Below are 18,435 nucleotides of genomic sequence, written 5' to 3' on the forward strand. Positions count from 1 at the left end.
AGTTCTTTGAATTCTTTCTACTAACCGGGCATGGACTTAAGGTGTTCCTCAAGTATTTTCGTTCTAAAATACAGTTTTGAAATAATTGGTATTTTTATAAAATGTAGTAATGAGAAAATGGAACTTGTCACCTCAGGTAGCTTATTGATCCCTTACACAGCTGTGATCACATGGTTTATGAAAGAATTCATTCTTCTTCTTGAAGGACAGCATTCTTAAAAATAGTTGTGCTGTTTATGTTGTGATAGCTGTGATAGCACTTAGGAGAGTTTGTATATAGATTATGTAGCTGCTGGTAAAGTTCAAGATTATCCCAGCTACGGAACAAATGTTGTGAAAGCGAGTACAGAGGTGATAATGGTTGGATGTAGGACTGAAGCCTTACGCTAAATAAAGTTGCAGTAAATAGGCAAATATAGCCTAAATGGTTTTTCTGTATTTTGGTAGCTTCTGCATGCACATAACAACTTAGAATTTGCTGAATTGGAATATTTGCCATATTCTGTTGAAGCTGTTGCAGATATGCATGAGGAGAATAAAGAGGCAGCAAATGGATGCGGCAAAATCCGAAGTGGTGCTCAAAATGGGGCTGCTTTACTTGCCCTAATGGAGAAGACTGGATACAGCATGGTGCAGCAAAACGGGCAAAGAAAATTTGGTGGTCCTCCACCAGGTAAGCATTTCTTTTGAGATTTCTTTTGACACTGAAAATTGGTGTAGCCTCATGTTGTGTATCTTGACAGTGACAGTAGTAAAAGGTTAAGGAAACAGTGTAAGAAGCACAACATGTATGGGGAGAGCCCTGGTGTGTTTTACAGTTTCCAGCAATTTAAGATCTTTTGAGCTAGACTATGTTGAACATTTGCTTTTGGTGGATTTCAAAAGTCACAGCTTTAAAACCAGCTAAAATTGACAGGTAGCAGAACAAATGTGGAGCTCAAAATGCCGAGTGTGTTCCATATGACTGAGAACACGCTTCAAAACATTTAGTGGCACAGAAGGGAAAAAAAAGTTGGTGATAGAGGCATAACCTAGTTAATGTCTTCTCTGACTGCTTACCACTTGCGTTGGCCAAAGCACTTTTTTTTTAATGAACATTTGTTCTCTGAGGGAGCACCAGTGAAGATTAACTCATTTTGTTTTCAGAGTTGAGGATAAAACATTTATTTTATTTTGAATAATTTTTCCAGTGATGTTGGCATCAGCAGTGTACAAGAATTTTTCTACTAGGCCTGGTTGTATGACATGGAGTACAGTAACTCTTGCTTCTGAATCAGATCATGCACTTAGACAAGCAGAAAAGAGGAGAATTCTTTGTGCTGCTCTTTCAGTTCATTCTCACATGTGGCCTGTGATCCCATGTCTTTGTAAGTTATGCTCAGAAGCATGAACTCTATTTGCTCATTGCTATATGTAGTTTAAGTTAGAGCTGCATCAAAATTATTTCTCTGGAAGTTTTTCTGTTTAAAATTTTGTCTATACTTTTACTAAGCCTATATAAAATAGCAAAAGGAAGCCCTGTGAAACTATTTTGAAAATGGCACTGGAAAAAGAACTGCAGGGCATTGCTGACTTCAGTCAGTTCTTAAATTATTATACAACTTTTACATAATAATGATGTCTTTTAATTAGAACATTAGACAGTATTGTGTTTGTTTGGCAAAGCTAGTTTTATTAATATTTTCTGAAACTAGATGTGTTTGAAAAAGTATCTCTTCCATCAGTCCATTCATTGACAATAGTTACATATTTTTCCTTCAAATCTTCATGTATTTTCATAGGTTTTTTTGGTTGGAAATTACCAAATTACCCTAAGTTGCTATAAATGGCTCTAGGCCAGGTGAGACTTTAATGTTTGAGATGGCTTGTAAGAAATTACAATATCTTCATAAATGAAGGGTTTCACTGTGAATTTTGCTGATTTAGGATGTGATTTCTATAAGCTTGTGTTGCTGTCAAAGGATAGTCTCACTGTCAGCTCTCTTCTCAGCAGATGTGGCTGAAAATTGCCCTAAAAAATTACAGGTTTTTACCTGACATCAGTGCAGTTCTTATTCAGTTTATGCCACTTGTGAAAAATGTATCTGTAGAGTGTTTAATATAAAAAGACAGAAGTGAGTTTTCATAGTTTTGTATCTGCTGCCATCTAAGCAGTAGGCCCAGTGATGTCACTAGGCATGTGAAGTTTAAGATGGCATGGATACTAACAGTGGAGGATTATGACTAATGTTGATTGAACTGCTCCAAAAATAGGAGTCCCGTTTTCTATCGTCCGGAGATTAATCAAGTACCCAGTCAAGGAAACTCTCTGGTCAGCTGCTTGTGGAATGCTTTTGACTAACTTTCCGTGTTTGCTCTGCTAAGTACGTGTCCCTCATTGGCATATGTGGCACAGAGCAGTTTTCTTTAGGTCAGGAGTCAAGAGGTTAATTGCAGTTGGCAGTAATGTGCTGTACTGCTGAGTTAGTATGCAGCTTCAAAGTTAGAAGGGGGGGCTTTTTGTATGGTAAATGGCTTTTACTTACTGAGAATCACTGTTCAATGAGTTACCAGACTGAGGAGGGTGGTAAAAGTTTGTCTAGTTAGTAAATAAATAAAAATTGTTACTTAATTTCATTACTTCGCTACACAATTTTTTCTTGACTGAGGTGTGCAGTTGCTTTTGTCTTTGGAGCTCCTAAATGTGGTACAGTTGGTTTATTGTTTTTATGTGGGAAGGGACTGGCACAATGTGAGTGATGGCAGTGCTTGGTCTGCAAATGGTGTTAGCTGCCATGTCCAGTCAGACCTCAGCTGAAGTGGTCAGAAATGTTTACAAAGGTGAAAATGATAAAGACGTGGAATGCTGTGAGGAACGGAACCAGGCTTTTTCCTAGGTAAGTCATGGCAGTGTGACTCCAAATGTGTGTCAATTCTGATGCCTTGGTAGCTTCCCTGTGTGCCATGTAGTTCTTTCTGTACAGTTAGTGTACACTTACAGATGAAAAGTTACTCTGTGAGAAGGCAAAAACGTCTCAATTCTGTTAATTTTTTCCCATGTAAATTACAGGCTCTTTGGCAATACAAACATGAAGGAAAAAGTGTTAATTACAAAATCATCCAAATATAATTTATTCTGAACTTCAAATCAAAGTACATTATTTAATCATCTTTTTGTCTAAACTTGTCAAGAGTAATTATTTTTTCACCTTGCCTCATTATGCTTTGTCATTTCATGCTAGTACTTACTAAGTTTTGTGTTGGTTTTTTCTACCATCTTTGTACTCCTTGCTTTTCCTCTTAGAGAAAACCTTTCTTCTCAAAAACTTTAGAAAAGGCTTTTAGTTATGATTTGAGTGTCTGCCTTTGAACCTTCTACCTGAAAGCCAAGCGAACTTTTTTTAAATTATTTTTTTATTATTTTGGGGAAATGGAGTGCCATATTTGAAGATCACAACTCCATAATATTAAATGCATAAATACATTTTTTGCATTATCTGTTGAACATATCTTTCAGTGTATATGGCAGAGATATAAAGCAATGTCTGAATGTCCTTGGCTTAAGGAGAGAAGCATAGATGTTCTTGTAGCTTTCAGATGTCAGCCAAAGACTGACTTGTTCTGTGGTTTTTTATTTACTTTTTTTTTCCTACCATCCACTACTGCCTGTGAAAACTGTGGTCTGTTTTTAGAGTAAAAGTGTTCAATCTTTTTGCCTATTGGAGAAAGTTTGGCTCTGTATCCTGCCTTCCTTAGGGAGTCCTATTTTATTGGATGAGTGGAGGTGGAAGCAAAATGTTTGGACTTTTTGATTGATGTCAAGGAAGAAAAAAAAAGTGCTGCACTGGGGACCCTTACCAAAATTTATAAAAATATGGGCAAGAAGTGCAGAGAAACATTTTGTATCTTTAAAGTGTTGCAGTAGAAAATAAAACTGAAGTTCTTACTGAGGTATTGTTCTTAGGTATATCAGTTTTATTAATAACTGAAATAAAATTGTAAGGGGCAAAAAATTATCGAAATAGAGACTCTTGGTAAACCTGTTAGTGTTTTCGATAACAGGTTCAGTGTGTTGTCATACAGATTCCATTGGAAAAAAACCCAGAAAATGGAACTGAAAGAAATACAAACTGTGCGTTTCTGGCATTTTGTTTTTATTTAAATATAAAAGAAATAAGACATAATAGAAGAGAATGTGCTAGTTTTCAGTTGAGACCAAAAATAAATAAATAACTCCCACATTTGAACTGGGTGTGGGAGAAATGTGCCTATGTGGCATTTGTACTAAGATTGCTGTTGGAAAATTTATTTTAAGGTTGGGAAGGTCCTCCGCCACCTCGTGGATGTGAAGTTTTTGTGGGTAAGATTCCTCGCGATATGTATGAAGATGAACTAGTTCCTGTTTTTGAGAGAGCTGGGAAGATCTATGAGCTGAGACTGATGATGGAATTCACTGGTGAGAACCGAGGCTATGCTTTTGTGATGTACACCACTAAAGAGGAAGCCCAGCTGGCCATCAAGATTCTTAATAATTATGAAATTCGTCCAGGGAAGTTTATTGGTGTCTGTGTAAGCTTGGACAACTGCAGACTGTTTATTGGAGCAATTCCTAAAGATAAGAAGAAAGAAGAAATACTGAATGAAATGAAAAAAGTTACAGAAGGAGTGGTGGATGTCATTGTTTATCCAAATGCCACTGACAAATCTAAAAATCGTGGCTTTGCCTTTGTAGAATATGAATCTCACAGAGCAGCTGCAATGGCTAGAAGACGACTAATCCCAGGTAAAACTGTTTGTAATTAAACTGAGTTTTTATGGGAAGTATCTATTTCCATATTGTGGGGGGATGAGATGGTGGATCATCCCTGTTTCCATTCTTTAAGGTGTTTTGAGAGTTTCAAAACTGCAGTGTTGCCTTTTGGCTAAGGGCGATTTTTTTATGTTTTGTTGTTGAGGAGGGTTTTGTTAAACTTTTTTTTTAAGAAGCTATAATTTAAGTAGTTCTGACAATTAAAAAAGTAGACATCAGTTTTATGTAATTTAGCTATTGTGATTTACATCAATATGTATTTGCATGGGCACACATTCAGTTTTCATTTACATGCACGAGGCTCTGTGCACAAATTCTCTCAAAGGTGAGTTTAGAAAGGATAATGCCTTCAGTGTGCCCTGTGTTTTCTGGTGGCGTCATGAGTGACGTTATTTTCATCACTATGAAGTATGTGAATTTTTCATATTTTAAAAATACTAAAAAGTAGGTCTTGAATGTTTTAGTAGAAAATAATTTTCAGAGTTTAACAAGTAGAAGATCATTTTTTCATTGCGCCTTATTTTATACACTCTGAAGGAGGGAAAGTAGAAGGGATTAAATTGACTGAAAAAGAAGGGAATAGGTAAAGGTACAGTTGAAAAGGGAAATTCTAGAAGAGAAAGGAAGGGAAATGAACTACACAGGAAATGAAACAATATAGTTGAAGAAGCAAAGTCATTCAAGAAGATAATACAGCATTAGCTTTGCTGAAATGAATGCCAAAACTATTAAGGCTAAGATGTAGGCAAGTCTTGTGTTAATAGCTGACAGAGTGTTACCTAAGGGTTATGTAGTATGTGTATGATATATACACAAATACATAATATGCAAACGTATATACAAAATGCAAATTATCAAATGTATAATAATATAATAAATATCAATACAGTACTTGTAATAATATGTAATACATTCAACATATTGGGGTGTATATATATATATGTATGTATGCAAAGTGGTGGGAGAAATACCTCCAGATCACTGAATGGAAAATAAACCGGTATGATATGCAGAATGATAGGTTGACATGAGTAACAAAACAGGTTTGGTTTTGTTTTTTTCTTTTAATTTGGGTTCTGGTGTCTGGTGCAACATAGAGTAAGGTTTGTGTTACAGATATACCCTTAGATTACTATTTCCAGGTGTTGCCCATACTTTTTAAAGAGGTAATATTATTGAAGAGGCTCTGTTTAGTAGCTAGTTAAATACATTACTTTTGATCTCCTTTTGTGTGTGTGTATATGCATGTCGCAAAGTCTTTGTTTTGACAGCTTATGGTGCTTAATGAACCCAAAGGTAACAGAACACTTGTCATTTTTGCAGAGTCTCATTTACTTTAAAAATTTCAAGTAACTTAAGTAGATGCAGGCAACAAAACCCAGTTTCTTGTGGTATGCATCACATTTGCTTTTTTTAGAGGAAGGTGATAAGAATGATTCTGGTTTACTGTGCCTGTTTCTTATTTACATTATGCTTCTTTGCTGTAGGAACGTTCCAGCCCTGGGGTCATACTATTCAAGTAGACTGGGCAGATCCTGAGAAAGTAGTTGATGAAGAAACTATGCAGAGAGTTAAAGTATTGTATGTGAGAAATTTAATGATATCTACTACAGAGGACAAAATTAAAGCTGAATTCAACAAGTTCAAGCCAGGAGTAGTTGAACGTGTAAAGAAGTTGAGGGACTATGCTTTTGTTCATTTTTTCCACCGTGAAGATGCAGTTGCTGCTATGTCTGTAATGAATGGAAAGTGCATTGATGGAGCCAGTATTGAGGTAACACTGGCAAAGCCAGTTAACAAAGAAAGTTCTTGGAAGCAACATTTTAATGGTCAGATAAGTCCCAGTTCTGAAAATCTCTTAGGGTTTCCTAACAAAGAAGATGGTACTCAAAAATCCTTGGGGAAACCAGCAAGTCTTTCAGTTCGTCTTAATGGTCAGCACAGTCCAGGCCCCCCTGAAGTTGAAAGAAGTACATACCCCATTTTTCCAGGAATAAAGCTTACTCCAATTAGCATGTATTCTTTAAAGCTGAGTCACTTCAGTTCTGCAGTAATGCATCTGGATTATTTTTGCCATAAAAATAGCTGGGCACCACCAGAATACTGCTTGTATTCAACCACAGGTCAGGATGGGAAAATACTCTTGGTGTACAAGGTGCTTATTTCTAGTATTGCAGATGATTCCCAGAGTTATTTCATGCCAGAAAAGCTCTGTACAACAGTAGAAGATGCAAAGGAATTGGCAGCACAATTCACACTTTTACATCTAGGTAAGCATAAACCCTTTTGTTTACTTATGAAGAACTGAAGCTAGAAAAGTTACTTTCAAATTGTTCTTGGTGTACATATCTTGGTGCACATGTGTTTTTGTATAAAGTAAAAGCTAGTCTACAGAAGACTTGGTTCTTGTGTCAGTTGAGTCTGGACCATCAGATGAGAGCACTGAAGAAACACTGTAAATATCTGAACGGCCCAGTGCCAGGGTCATTTTTGCTTACGTTCATCTACTGCAATGATGTATAAGGAAGCATTAGATGACATGTAAGTGACTTAAGTTTATCTGTGAGATGAATATGGTGCTGAAAATTTATTTGAAAGTCTGTCTGCTTTCTAGCATCTTCATTTATGTATGTTCCATTTTTTAAAATTAGAATGCAACTACTAGAAAAGGGAAGTTTTTATATTAAGAAATTGGAGGTGTTGGGATTTTTTTTATTTGGTTGGGTTCTTTTACCTAGCCTGTTCTAATTCTGGTGAATTGGAAAAGTGATTGCAGTACATTGTTAAAATAGTGTTGCCATTCTTCTCTTCCCTGTACTGCTACTTAGCTCTTGTTCTGGAAGTCTCTTGAGATGTACGTAGGCTGTGGTGAGATTTCTCCTTTGGATGAGTTCATAGCAGCCTTATTTCAGGCTTGACTGTGATGCCTTTTGTTTGCAATGCATGACTAAAATGTAAACAAGCTTTTTCTTCTTGCTTATGTTCTTGCTTCTCATTGGGTTTGGATTTGGCATGGCCAGAAGGTCTTGGAGGAAGAAGAACTTCAAAACACAAAGCCTTATGCATTGTCTCTTCTTCAGCCAGTGGTGTGATTAGTTTACATTAGTGGGCCGCCTCCAGAAGGTGATGCTTTCAGATGGCCAAAATGATTTTTAATGATAAATAGCTAAGTATCTGTCTGGTTTTGTACACGCAGCATTTGGTGGGCAGCATTTGACTAGTTGAGTGTCTGTTTCCATATTTTTCTCACTAGGAAAATTAGGGCCACACCTTTATAACCCATGTAATCCTGAACACAAAGGATAAAAAGGGTACTAAACTCAAAATAATGGTGTAAGGCTCTCCTGAAGAGTAAAGACTGTTGCGAGTTTTGTACCTGCCCAGTTTGCTTCTTTTGTTACCTAAAGTTATTTTCTCTCCTGTACTTCTCTGGGAAAGAATCAAGGGAACAATTATAGAAAGTTAGATTAAGAGTGATTATTCACAGCTGTGGGCAAATCCTGAATGCAAAGAAGTTTTTTAAAAAGTGAAGAAGGTATGTGTTGAGATCTTTATCTCTTCAGTTATAATTACAAGCGCTATAGGGAAAAGGTTTCAAAGTGAATATAAATTAATAGTATTCCAAAGCTTTTTAGCACTTGATTGTGCCATACAATCACAGTTAATGTGAATTGGTATTTAACAGAATTCCCAAATACCAGGTTTGTTTTTTGACAGCTGTCCAGCTAGTGGCCTAGTGCTAGTAGTGCTGTTTTGTTATCTTTGAATAACTTTTTTTTTTTTTTCTTTTGATGGCCTCTGTGCATTCTGGTTTGTGAGGATTTGGCCCTGCAAAGAGCATACAGAACCCTGATTTGAAGCAAACATACAAGGTTGACTTTTGAAAGATACACATCTTTCATATTGATTAAAAACCCTGTTTTTGATGTTGGCATTGTTGTGATACTGAAACACAGCCCTAAGGAGTCTGAAAGTACAATTTATTTTCCCTATCTAATCTACAGAAGTTGTTTCTGTTCCAGTTTATTATATATTCTATGTTGAAAGAAATATCTGCAGGTAAAGAAGAGTTGCTAGATGTGACAGAATCCTTCCTTCTCATGGAAGTGTTGCATGGTTTGACATGTTGAATGATGCTGATGCTGCTGATGGATGTGTGGGTCGTGGTTTTTCTTTGGGGCTTGGGGTTTTGTCTGTTAGGGGTTTTTTTGATAACTAGCAGTAATTTGAAAAAAGTCTGAGTGTGTTTCTTGGAAGCAACTTACTATAAACATGAATGTGCAAAGATGACACAGGGAATAATTCTTTCTGGTAAGTAACTTCTCTTACAGGAACCTAGTTTTTTGGCCACTTAAATTTTGATGATGTACAGGGTGGGTTTTGCTGTGGTTTTTTTTCTTTTTAAAGCATATAATTAGTCTAAGGTAAGTAAATGAGAAAGGGCTGCTTTGATAGGATTTTAAAACTGGACTGCTTTGATTTATAATCTCAAGGCATTCTGGCTTTTTTTTTTTTTTTTTGGGATACGCATTTCTGTGTTTGCTTTCACGCGTTACAGAATACTTGGCTTTTACACAAGTGTATATAGTACTGGTTCACAGCAGTCCTGAGCAGACAGCAGTACAACAACTAACCACTTGGTGTCACTTGAATATTTTGTAAATGATGGTTCTTAGAAAACACAGAAAACTACTTTGTCAGGGAAAGATTAATAAGCTACATTTTAATGTTACTAAATGAATCACTGACAGATCAAGGGAGTGAAGACACTCAGGCTTGGCTAAATGTGTGAAAATCACGTCTGGATGCCCATTTGTGAGAAAGGGAGCGGAGCTACATGTTGAAATTTCAGAAGGTGAATGTTGTCAGAGGGAGGATTGGGGGGATAGAGGAACAGAATAAGGAAACACCAGAATGTCCTGTAGAAAAATTAATACCTCTGCCATTAATTTGAATCGCATTTCTGCACAAATAAGTCTGTGCCTTCAGAAGTTACACAACACCTTAAATGTCAATTGCAAAGTAGTGCTTGGCTGTTAAATGTGGCATCCAGTTAGAAAAACATGTGAGACTTCCTGCTCTTGCCCGTGCTGGAGGTTGACTAAATGTGAGGCAGCTCCAGTTCAGAGACTGTATAGTTGTGTAATTAGCACACACTTGATATTCCACCTGTGCTCCAGAAGCACTCTTAGCGTAGAGTCAATACCGAAATAGGAGGTGGTGTTATCATTCAGGTCCTTTGCTTCAGTAACAGTGGTTTGTAGCTAATGGAATCAAACTGGCTCATCCACGTATCTTCAAAGTAGAGGCAGAAGGAAATTTGGAATTGCATAGATACGCTCTGAATTGTTGGAGAACTCCCACCTCCCTTTTTTAATTAAGATTAAACATCTGAAGCCTGGAAAAGCAGAGCCTTCTTTTGGAAACTATTATTTTGGTTGGTTTGTTTTCATTTGCTGCTGTTGGAATTCCACTGGTTTAAGGAAATACCAGAACATGTCCGAACCTATTTCTAGTCCTTAAGATAACACTCTCTATAGCAAAGGCTGAGTCCTGGGAAATTCTCTCCCTGCTGAGTTTGACTTAAGGGTGATGGGGAAGAATGGGAGAAGTTCCAGTAAAGTTTCCTGTTTCAGGGATCTGCCAGGTTTGAAATGGGTATTCCACTAGAGGGTGTTCTTTGCACTTTCACACTTGCTAATTCATGTTACATCTCACTGAGATGCAATTTATGAAATTAATTTGTGAGGTAGAAGAGAATATTTTAAAATATTTGTAAGAAAAATATACGGATAAATCTCCAAGAAAAAGTCTTTTAATAACTAACTATAGCACATAAATAACAGTTTCCTTCCAGTTCCTCACATATAACTTTTATAGTAAATAATACTGAAATAGGTGGAGCAGCCATTGTGTCTTACTACTGTGAATTCACTTGTTTAAACATCTTAAAATTGCAGTAGCAATTTTAAGTCATGGATAAAACTTTTATAAGCTAGTTCAAGAGTCTGTATTTAGCATCTGTGTCTCAGAACAAACGTCTCTGCAGACTGCTGTATTAGATTTTGAACATTAAACCTAAAGGTCAAGTGAGATGGTTTTTATGTTGTTGTAGGAATTTTCTTTACTTAAACATTGCCGTGGTTTGCTTTATCAAAATTAGTTATGTTGCTGTTGGAGCAAGCAACAGCCGCAAATTTTAAGATTTTTGAAAAAAAATACAGAAGTTGCTGGCTTTGTTTAGCAAATAGAGATGATAAGTGGTGATTTGTGGTTTGGGGGGTTTTAGTGATTTTTAGAAAGGCTCAGAAGGTAGTATAAGAAGTTTTTTAACAGTATGAATTTAGAAGTCTGAAATATTTATCAGGTGACTTACACATATAATGGGTTTTCTTACAGCCCCCGAGCAAGCATATATAGCATTGCTGTCCCTGAAGGCAGCATGGTGGGATAGTAAAGGTGAGTAAGCCTCTCAGGATTGTTTATTGTGGCTTTTTGCCCTCTCAGAGACATTGTCTTAGCTGCAATGTTTGCGCTGTTTGTTAGAGAAGTTGTACTTTCCCCACAGACACAGCTCTAAGAAGGATTTCTAGAGATTCTCTGTTGCTTTTTTCCAAAGGAGACCATACCTCTACTGCCCTATAATACCTGCTGATGGATCACGCAGTCTCATGTTCTTGTCGGTTGTGCAGCGCAAAGGAAGGTTATAGTTTTTACTCCTAAAATGACTCTGAGTCATTTTTCAGTTGTTTCTTAATTATTTGCCTTTCCAGCTTGGGTTTAAATTTATGTTGAGAAGTGGGAGCTCTTACTCCTCTGGGCACTTGGACTATTTTTTGGCTAGTCAGTTTCATGGGAAAGAGACTACTGTCTCCTCTGACTTTTTTTTGAATATGCTATTGTGGATGAATTTAAGTGTGTATCTGTCACTTCTGAGGCCTCCCTCTTTTTTTTTTTTTTTTTTTTTTTTTTTTTTTTTTTTTTTTTTTTTTGAGTGGCATGAGAATGGTTTTTAAAAGCTTGCAAGGCAGTTTGAAAATGGCATTAAATGCATGCTCTGTGTTAACTGCTGGAAGCTTCTAATCTCAGGCACACAGAATATTTCCCAAAGATTCAGTTATTTTTCAGCTGCTGCTTATGGACAGGGAACACAAATTTGTAAATCTTGGCCTGTATAGGTGAACTTGGAAAAGAGTAAGAGAGATACAACAGTGTTGGACTATATTTATCTGTGAAATAACTTGTCTGCCTTCAGTAGAGTCAGTCACTTCACAACAGGATATAATTCAGCACAGTTTTTTCTACTCCACTGATGATCACAGTGAAGTTGGGTTTTGTTTATGCAGTGTACATCAGGCAGAAACTTGGTGCATAGTTGAGTGCAGACTGATTTAAAGTGTTAAATATGCAATATGAATTATGCTGCTGTGATGTGTATGATACATGTAGCTAATATGGCTCAGAACAGTGATCTAATATGCACTTGAGAGTTGTCTGCATTAGTATTTTGCATTCAGTGAAGGTGAAACAAAGGGCTATTATGATGAAGTTCAGTGTGTGTGTATATATATATATATATATATAAAGGATGAGAAAATGTGTTCAGTACTGAAGAATGGGGTTTCTTAGAAGTATAAGGGTCTTAGGAAAAAAAACTCCTTGAACAGCTGACTAAACAGTTTCTTAATTATTTTGAGTTAGTGCTGCAGAGGAAAGGGAAGAATGAGCATTGGCATAAGACTGTGAATGCTTTTGTTACACCATTATCTTAAGTTCCTTAATAGTTAAGTCCATGTTGAAATGGATAATTCAGTATGTTTGCTGAAATCAAAGTCTCTTTTATCCCCCTCCCCCTCTCTTTCTGCAGCCAACTGTACACCCTACTTGATTTGAATTTCCCTGAAGAAGAGAAGTTTGGAATTTATTGCTTTGGATCTTGTCATGAAAGGAAAAAGAACACCCCGCTGATACATAATTATTGGAAATTCACATTCCGTGTTTATCAATGAATAATTCTTCAAAGTGTGTGTATTAAGCATTTCAATTTAAAGATTAGTGAAATTGAATGTTAAATTGTTTTGGTTAGTTTGATTAAATTTGGGTTTCAAAACATAATTTGTTTAAAAGATTTTTATTACCTGTAATTGTTTCAACACTAAATATAAATTACTGTTGTATAGACTATTTGCCACAATTCCTACTCTTGTATTCTCGCACAGAATTTTTACAGCTTCTATTGTATGTAATAAATCTTAAACAAATGTTAAAAAAACCCACCAACAAAACAATAAACACTATTCTGTCAACTCTGCCTTTTCATACATAAACATGCATAATATGAAGCTTAAATACCATCCCTCCAGTTTGCTTCCATTAACTTGATGCAAAATTTTGTAGGAAGAACATGTCCAATAAAATCTTTACTTATGATATAGCATTACTTCAATGGAAAACTTGTATTTTGAAGGACTTTATTTCAGTGTACCATCAGGCTACATTGCTGTAGTCATAACATTGAGGTTCAATATCTTAGTTAATTCTTGGAGATGGTAACACTTTTATCCAGGCTCTCCCTTGAAACCAGCACTTGTGCTTGCCTTGGGTCGCCGTGTGGAACAGCAGTTTGCTCACTTTATAATCAGACCATGTTCTTCTTAAAAAACATTGTTTAGCATTAAACTGAAAATAGTTTTTGATTTTAAAAATCAGATATATGTAATTCATTTTGAGTGAGCCATCTTTATTTTTCTTGTGACTATTTGGCATTTCTCAGTCAAGTGCTTTATTTATTGAATGACAAAAGAATAACAACTTTTCTTTACCTTTTTAAAAATCTGAAACTAATACAGTAGACCATTCTTATTTTTGGATTTTATACATAGTTTCAGTTCTTTGACAAGGAGTGGGCCAAGTGGTTAAAATGTCTAAGGGCCTCACCTATGCAAGTATTGTTTGTAACCTGTTGTATCTGAAAATTGTTTGTCAGAAAGGAATATTATGTAGACAGAAAACAATGCAATGGAAAGATTTCAAGTTGAATAATTTTTCTTAAAAGCAATCAACTGTGTTGGTCCACTCTGTATTTTGGTTCAGTGTATTTCATCACCATATTAAATTGTCCTTTTTGCTGTTAATTTAGGTGCAGTTGTAGCAGTTTCATTTTTTTTGCATTTGATATTAGCTACATAATAATTCTTCTAAACGTTGCAATTTCGAACGTTGAAATAATGTGTTTGACTTCTGTACGTGAATTACCATTTATATTAAATTTATGCTGTTCATATTTGGTGTCTGTAAAAGAAAATAAATCATTATTTTAGACGTGGTACCTTCACAAACTTCCTTTGCAGGATTCACTTTGCTTTCTCTAGTAACAGGCTTTGGCCAGAGGCCGCAGTGCTTTGCTGAACAAAAGGAAGGTGATTAAGTGGCTGGGTGAACGCTTGAAAAAAGAAAAGTAATTCTTAAACAGCAGGTTGGCTCATAGCTTCTGTTGCATGTGAAAGTTGTTAAAAGGTTAGGATTTCCTACAAAACTCATGAGGAAAGGGAACAGGGAACTTGTTTAATCCATGTTTAAACTGAGTGGTTCCTAAGGCCAAGACAAAAACTGGTGTTTGAGATAGAATGATTGAGTATAATGCTGGTAAGATACAGGGTTGGTAATTTAAAAGTGTTTTCCTGGCAGCCTGAGAATTCCAGTCTACAGACTGCTGAAATAAGCTTAATTTTATTTTTTAAGTGTCTTGATGAAGACTCAGGTTTTTGCATTTCTGCAAAGGTAAAATCCACATTGTTAGCTACTTAAGGGAGCTGTGGGCTAAGGTGCACGAAGATTGCGTAATATTACAATGAATAGCAGAAGAAGAGCTGTGAACAAAAGGAGGTACTGGAAAGCCAGGGGATTGCATTTTTCAGGTTTGTAACATCCTTCTTCAGATTTCCAACTGTCCCTCCTGTCTTTGAGGCAAAAACACCCCCCAGCTTTGCTACAAACTAGAAAATCTAATCATTATTAACATGAGCATGTGTCTTGGCAATTATTTTCAGTATTCCCAACCTGTGTGATAGTACTAAACCATTGTCAAGCATTTGAGTGTAATGAGTACTAGGTTGATGTCAGCCAAATACAACCCTCAGGCAGAATTGGTCTTTGTTCTGCAGCTAAGAGCAGTGCTGTAAGGAATAAGCAGCTGAAGCAGCAGTAGCCCTCAGTTGCTGTAATTCAGGCTTTTTGAAGTTTATTTAGAACACATCATTAGAAATCTCTAATCAGTGTGCAAAATTGCAAGCATATTTTTCATGCTTATAAAACTCTCACTGGAGCTTATTAACCTTTGGAAAATAAACCACCATGTATTTCTACTAAAAATGTTGTGACAGAACATGGTGTTGCCTTTTTTTTTCCTCATTACTTTTGTATAAGTTAAAAAGTAATTTGGTTTTGTTACTTTGAGCTAGACCCACTGCATCAAAAACTTGCCCTAAATAAGAAAAGGAGGTCCTTATTCTTACAGTTCCTTTTTTTCATCTATTTACCTTTTTTCCCCCCTCTTCCCTCTAATATTATTATTATTACTGCCATGATTTTTCGTGGGAAAGCAACAGTAAATTGTGATGGGGGAACCAAGACTACTTGTCACCCAAAGTTAGCATCCTATAGAACAACATGAACAAGAGTTAGTAAATTAATGAAAATTTTTTTTAAGTATGAAACAGTAGTAAAGAGCAAGTCACCTGGGAGATACTGGGTTAATGCACACTCTTGAGGTAAAAACAATCCCCAGGAAGTCAGTTGTTCCAAGTCCTCTCTTTCAGCAAATTTCTTGACAGCAGTTGCTGTGTACAAAGAATGATCAGTTTACCATCTCTTCACACCATTTAGTGTCCAGCTTAGTGGACAGCTAGAGGAAAGAAAACAGGTAATGATCAAGCAGTCTTAAACACAGCTTTGCTGCAATTGGAGCCTGGATAGGCCCCAAACAGCCAGGAAAAGGGAAGGCTTAAAGCAGTCATTTAGAGCTCCTTTCTCTACCACTCAGTTGTTCACTATGCTAGCGAGGAGCCCTCCGGGCTAGAAATTGTTCCAAGTTGTCTGTGGCTAAACTTTAAGAGACAGGATTAAAATGACTTCATCACAGACTGCATCAGTAATAAAATAACTTAACACCTTTAACCTCCTCAGGAAACAAACCCATGCTGGCATGAAAGCAGCGCTCACTCCAGGCATGTGGGACCCAGATAGGGCAGGCCTTTTCCAAAGATACAGATGCTGCAAACTACCATGGAGAAGCATTTAACAATGCAACCACTGTCAAATAAGGTGGAATTTTTAGAATTCTAGAATGCAAATAGCTGCTCATGGGAATGGAAAGAAAATTTTGCATACTGCTTGAAGGTGGGTGAAATTTCAGGAGTTAGAAGAACACAAATATCTTCCTAGAGATCCCACTTCAAGCTTCGAGCATTTTTTTCTACGCTGCCAGAGGTTGTGGCTGCTATCAGCTTAAAGCTTCCTGCAGAGGGAAGTATTCACTAGTGTATGAGAAACAAATTCATGCAAATACTGGTCCCTTCAGCAGCCGGGCCTTTCTGTCCCAAATTGTGATGTCTCACTTGCTCTGCTCTTCAGATTCGACAGCAAGGGAGGGGAAGAACAATTCTTCCCATTTCCCAGTAGTTTTTCACAGGCAGAATTTAGTATTTGCAACATATTCCTAGGGAAGAGTAGGAGGTTGGATTCAGACACATGAAGGAAGAGACCTTTGAGTCTGCCCTACTCTCCCTTTTTTATTTTTTCTTAAGTGATAAGTATCCCAGTGTTGTTTGTAGGTACTTAATTTAACATTGGCAACTTCAGCATAATTAAGGAAGAATAGCATCCCCTTGGGAAGGTGTATCTGGGCTGAAGGCAGGAAGCTATTACAATCAGTCTTCCAGGAATTAAGTAGTCCTGAGTGAGGAGGAGATGCTTCAGAAAGTTCAATAGCAAAGAAGAGCTTGGGTGCAAGTCAAAAACAGCAAACAAACTCAGGATCCCTCCAGGATGACCCAGAGTTGGAGGATCATACAAAAAGGTGTAAGTGACAAATTCCAGTTACCTCTTCTTGTAGAAAACTGAAGGTCAAATTGTTCATGGAATCCAAAATGTTTGGTTTTTAATGTGCTGGTTTTATGCCAGGGATAGAGGTAGGTGAGAAAATGGTTAAGAGCTGGTTTGTAGCACTAGTTTTCTATGGAGGGGTGGTAAGCAGCTTTCAAAGTCTTAGGGTGAAAACAACGATCATAGGAACACTGATGAAAGGATTTGTTTTTTTCTTTAAACTAGACAAAAATGTAAAAAAGGCAATGCCCCATCCTCCAAAAGCTCACCTCTGCTATCTAAAGCAACATTCATGAGACAAACTACCTGAACTTTAACACTAAGGCATAATATTTGATAAAACTTCCACTACACATTTTTCCTTAAAAAACCCATCAAGTTTTCAGCTACCTTGAAATCATATTTATTTTATCCATTCATCCTAATCAAGAATTTAAGCTATGGAAGTGGTGGATTAAGGCCAGAAGAAACAGTCACCTCACCCAGTTTGTCCAGCACTCCAAACACATCACCCCATTTCACATACGGCCTTGGAGCAAGCCCAGTAACAGCTGATGAAAACACAACTTCCAGAAAGGCATCAAAGCCCACAAGGAGTTGAATCTTGGAACATAAATTGGATCAGGGTGTCCTAACTTTAAACAGACACAATACAGCAAAAATACTTGATTTCTCCAATATAGAAATACACTGGGTATTTCCTAAGCTCTTAATATCCACTCATGCTTTAAGCTTAAGAAATTTTCTAAGCCACCTATTAGTACCAGTAGCTCTACATACTGGTAATAGCTATCAGCTGTATTTTCCTGCTTTTCTTTTCACCACCACGTGTGACACTTTAATATTAGAAAAGTAACTAGTGAATAACTCTGAATTACACTATGGGGACTCCAGCAAGCTATGAAGCAGGTGGAGTTCAACTCTATTTAGCTCCGGTGAACCTGTGCAACAGACTTCACAAGCTGGTCCTGCGTCACAGCTGAACTGGGGAGAGCTGGGTGTTAGCAGAGCTTGCTGCCCTGATTTTGATATGACTCACCTGAAGGAGGGATGTGGCCTCCAACTTACAGGACCTCAGGGGCTGAGCTGCTGGTGGAAACACTGGTCTCGGGCTTCTGAGAGGAATGAAGCCAGGTGCTCTCACTGGCGAGTTCAGGGTAAATGTGGATACAGGCATTCACAGGACGGTACGTCTGGCTGCCTGAGAAAGTCATCTGGACAAATATGTGTATTAAAAACATCTAAGAATATGAAATATTTTCATCCTAATGCAGAAGAGAAATTCTTTTAGAGCTCAGATATTGTCATTTGTGTAAACAATTCTTATTTAGGCTCTTCTAATGCTAGGGGTAAGGGAGATGTAGTGCGTATTGTACCAGTTAGGGCAGGCATTTAGTGAACTCTCAAATGTGTCTGTACACAGCTGGCTAATGGGTTAATGCTACAGTCTTTGGGTAGCTCACCTTCCAGTTTTCTTCACCCATATTACAAACCCTGACAAAGTCAAGCAGGCATGGCTGCTTTTAGGGCTGGTGTAAGGCTGG

General features: G+C 37.0%; 1 protein-coding gene and 1 long non-coding RNA gene across 5 annotated transcripts in view; one reads left to right on the forward strand and one right to left on the reverse strand.

Annotated features, from left to right (window-relative positions):
• The first annotated feature begins 478 nt into the window (after positions 1-478).
• RBM46 (RNA binding motif protein 46) lies at positions 479-14,128 on the forward strand. Of its 2 annotated transcripts, XM_008635653.2 has the most exons (5): positions 479-673; positions 4,295-4,762; positions 6,277-7,059; positions 11,189-11,248; positions 12,657-14,128. In XM_008635653.2, exons 1-5 carry the CDS (start codon positions 523-525, stop codon positions 12,680-12,682), a joined length of 1,488 nt encoding a protein of 495 aa, XP_008633875.1. In that variant the 5' UTR covers positions 479-522; the 3' UTR covers positions 12,683-14,128. The 2 variants fall into 2 exon arrangements, with proteins under 2 accessions (XP_008633875.1, XP_017592367.1); XM_017736878.1 differs by lacking the exon at positions 11,189-11,248.
• LOC108447309 overlaps positions 4,507-18,435 on the reverse strand; it is a 51,170-nt gene continuing 37,241 nt past the window's right edge. The window contains exons 4-6 of one of the 3 annotated variants that reach the window (XR_001862798.1): positions 17,931-18,105; positions 15,526-15,692; positions 4,507-4,588 (exon numbers count right to left, since the gene is read on the reverse strand). This is a non-coding gene — a long non-coding RNA (uncharacterized LOC108447309). Of the gene's footprint in view, positions 4,589-13,871; positions 14,081-15,525; positions 15,693-17,930; positions 18,106-18,435 lie in introns of those variants that run through there. The other 2 variants (XR_001862799.1, XR_001862797.1) reach the window with 2 other exon arrangements.

Source organism: Corvus brachyrhynchos, unplaced genomic scaffold (genome assembly GCF_000691975.1).
Source record: "Corvus brachyrhynchos isolate BGI_N302 unplaced genomic scaffold, ASM69197v1 scaffold175, whole genome shotgun sequence".
NCBI lineage: Eukaryota > Metazoa > Chordata > Aves > Passeriformes > Corvidae > Corvus > Corvus brachyrhynchos.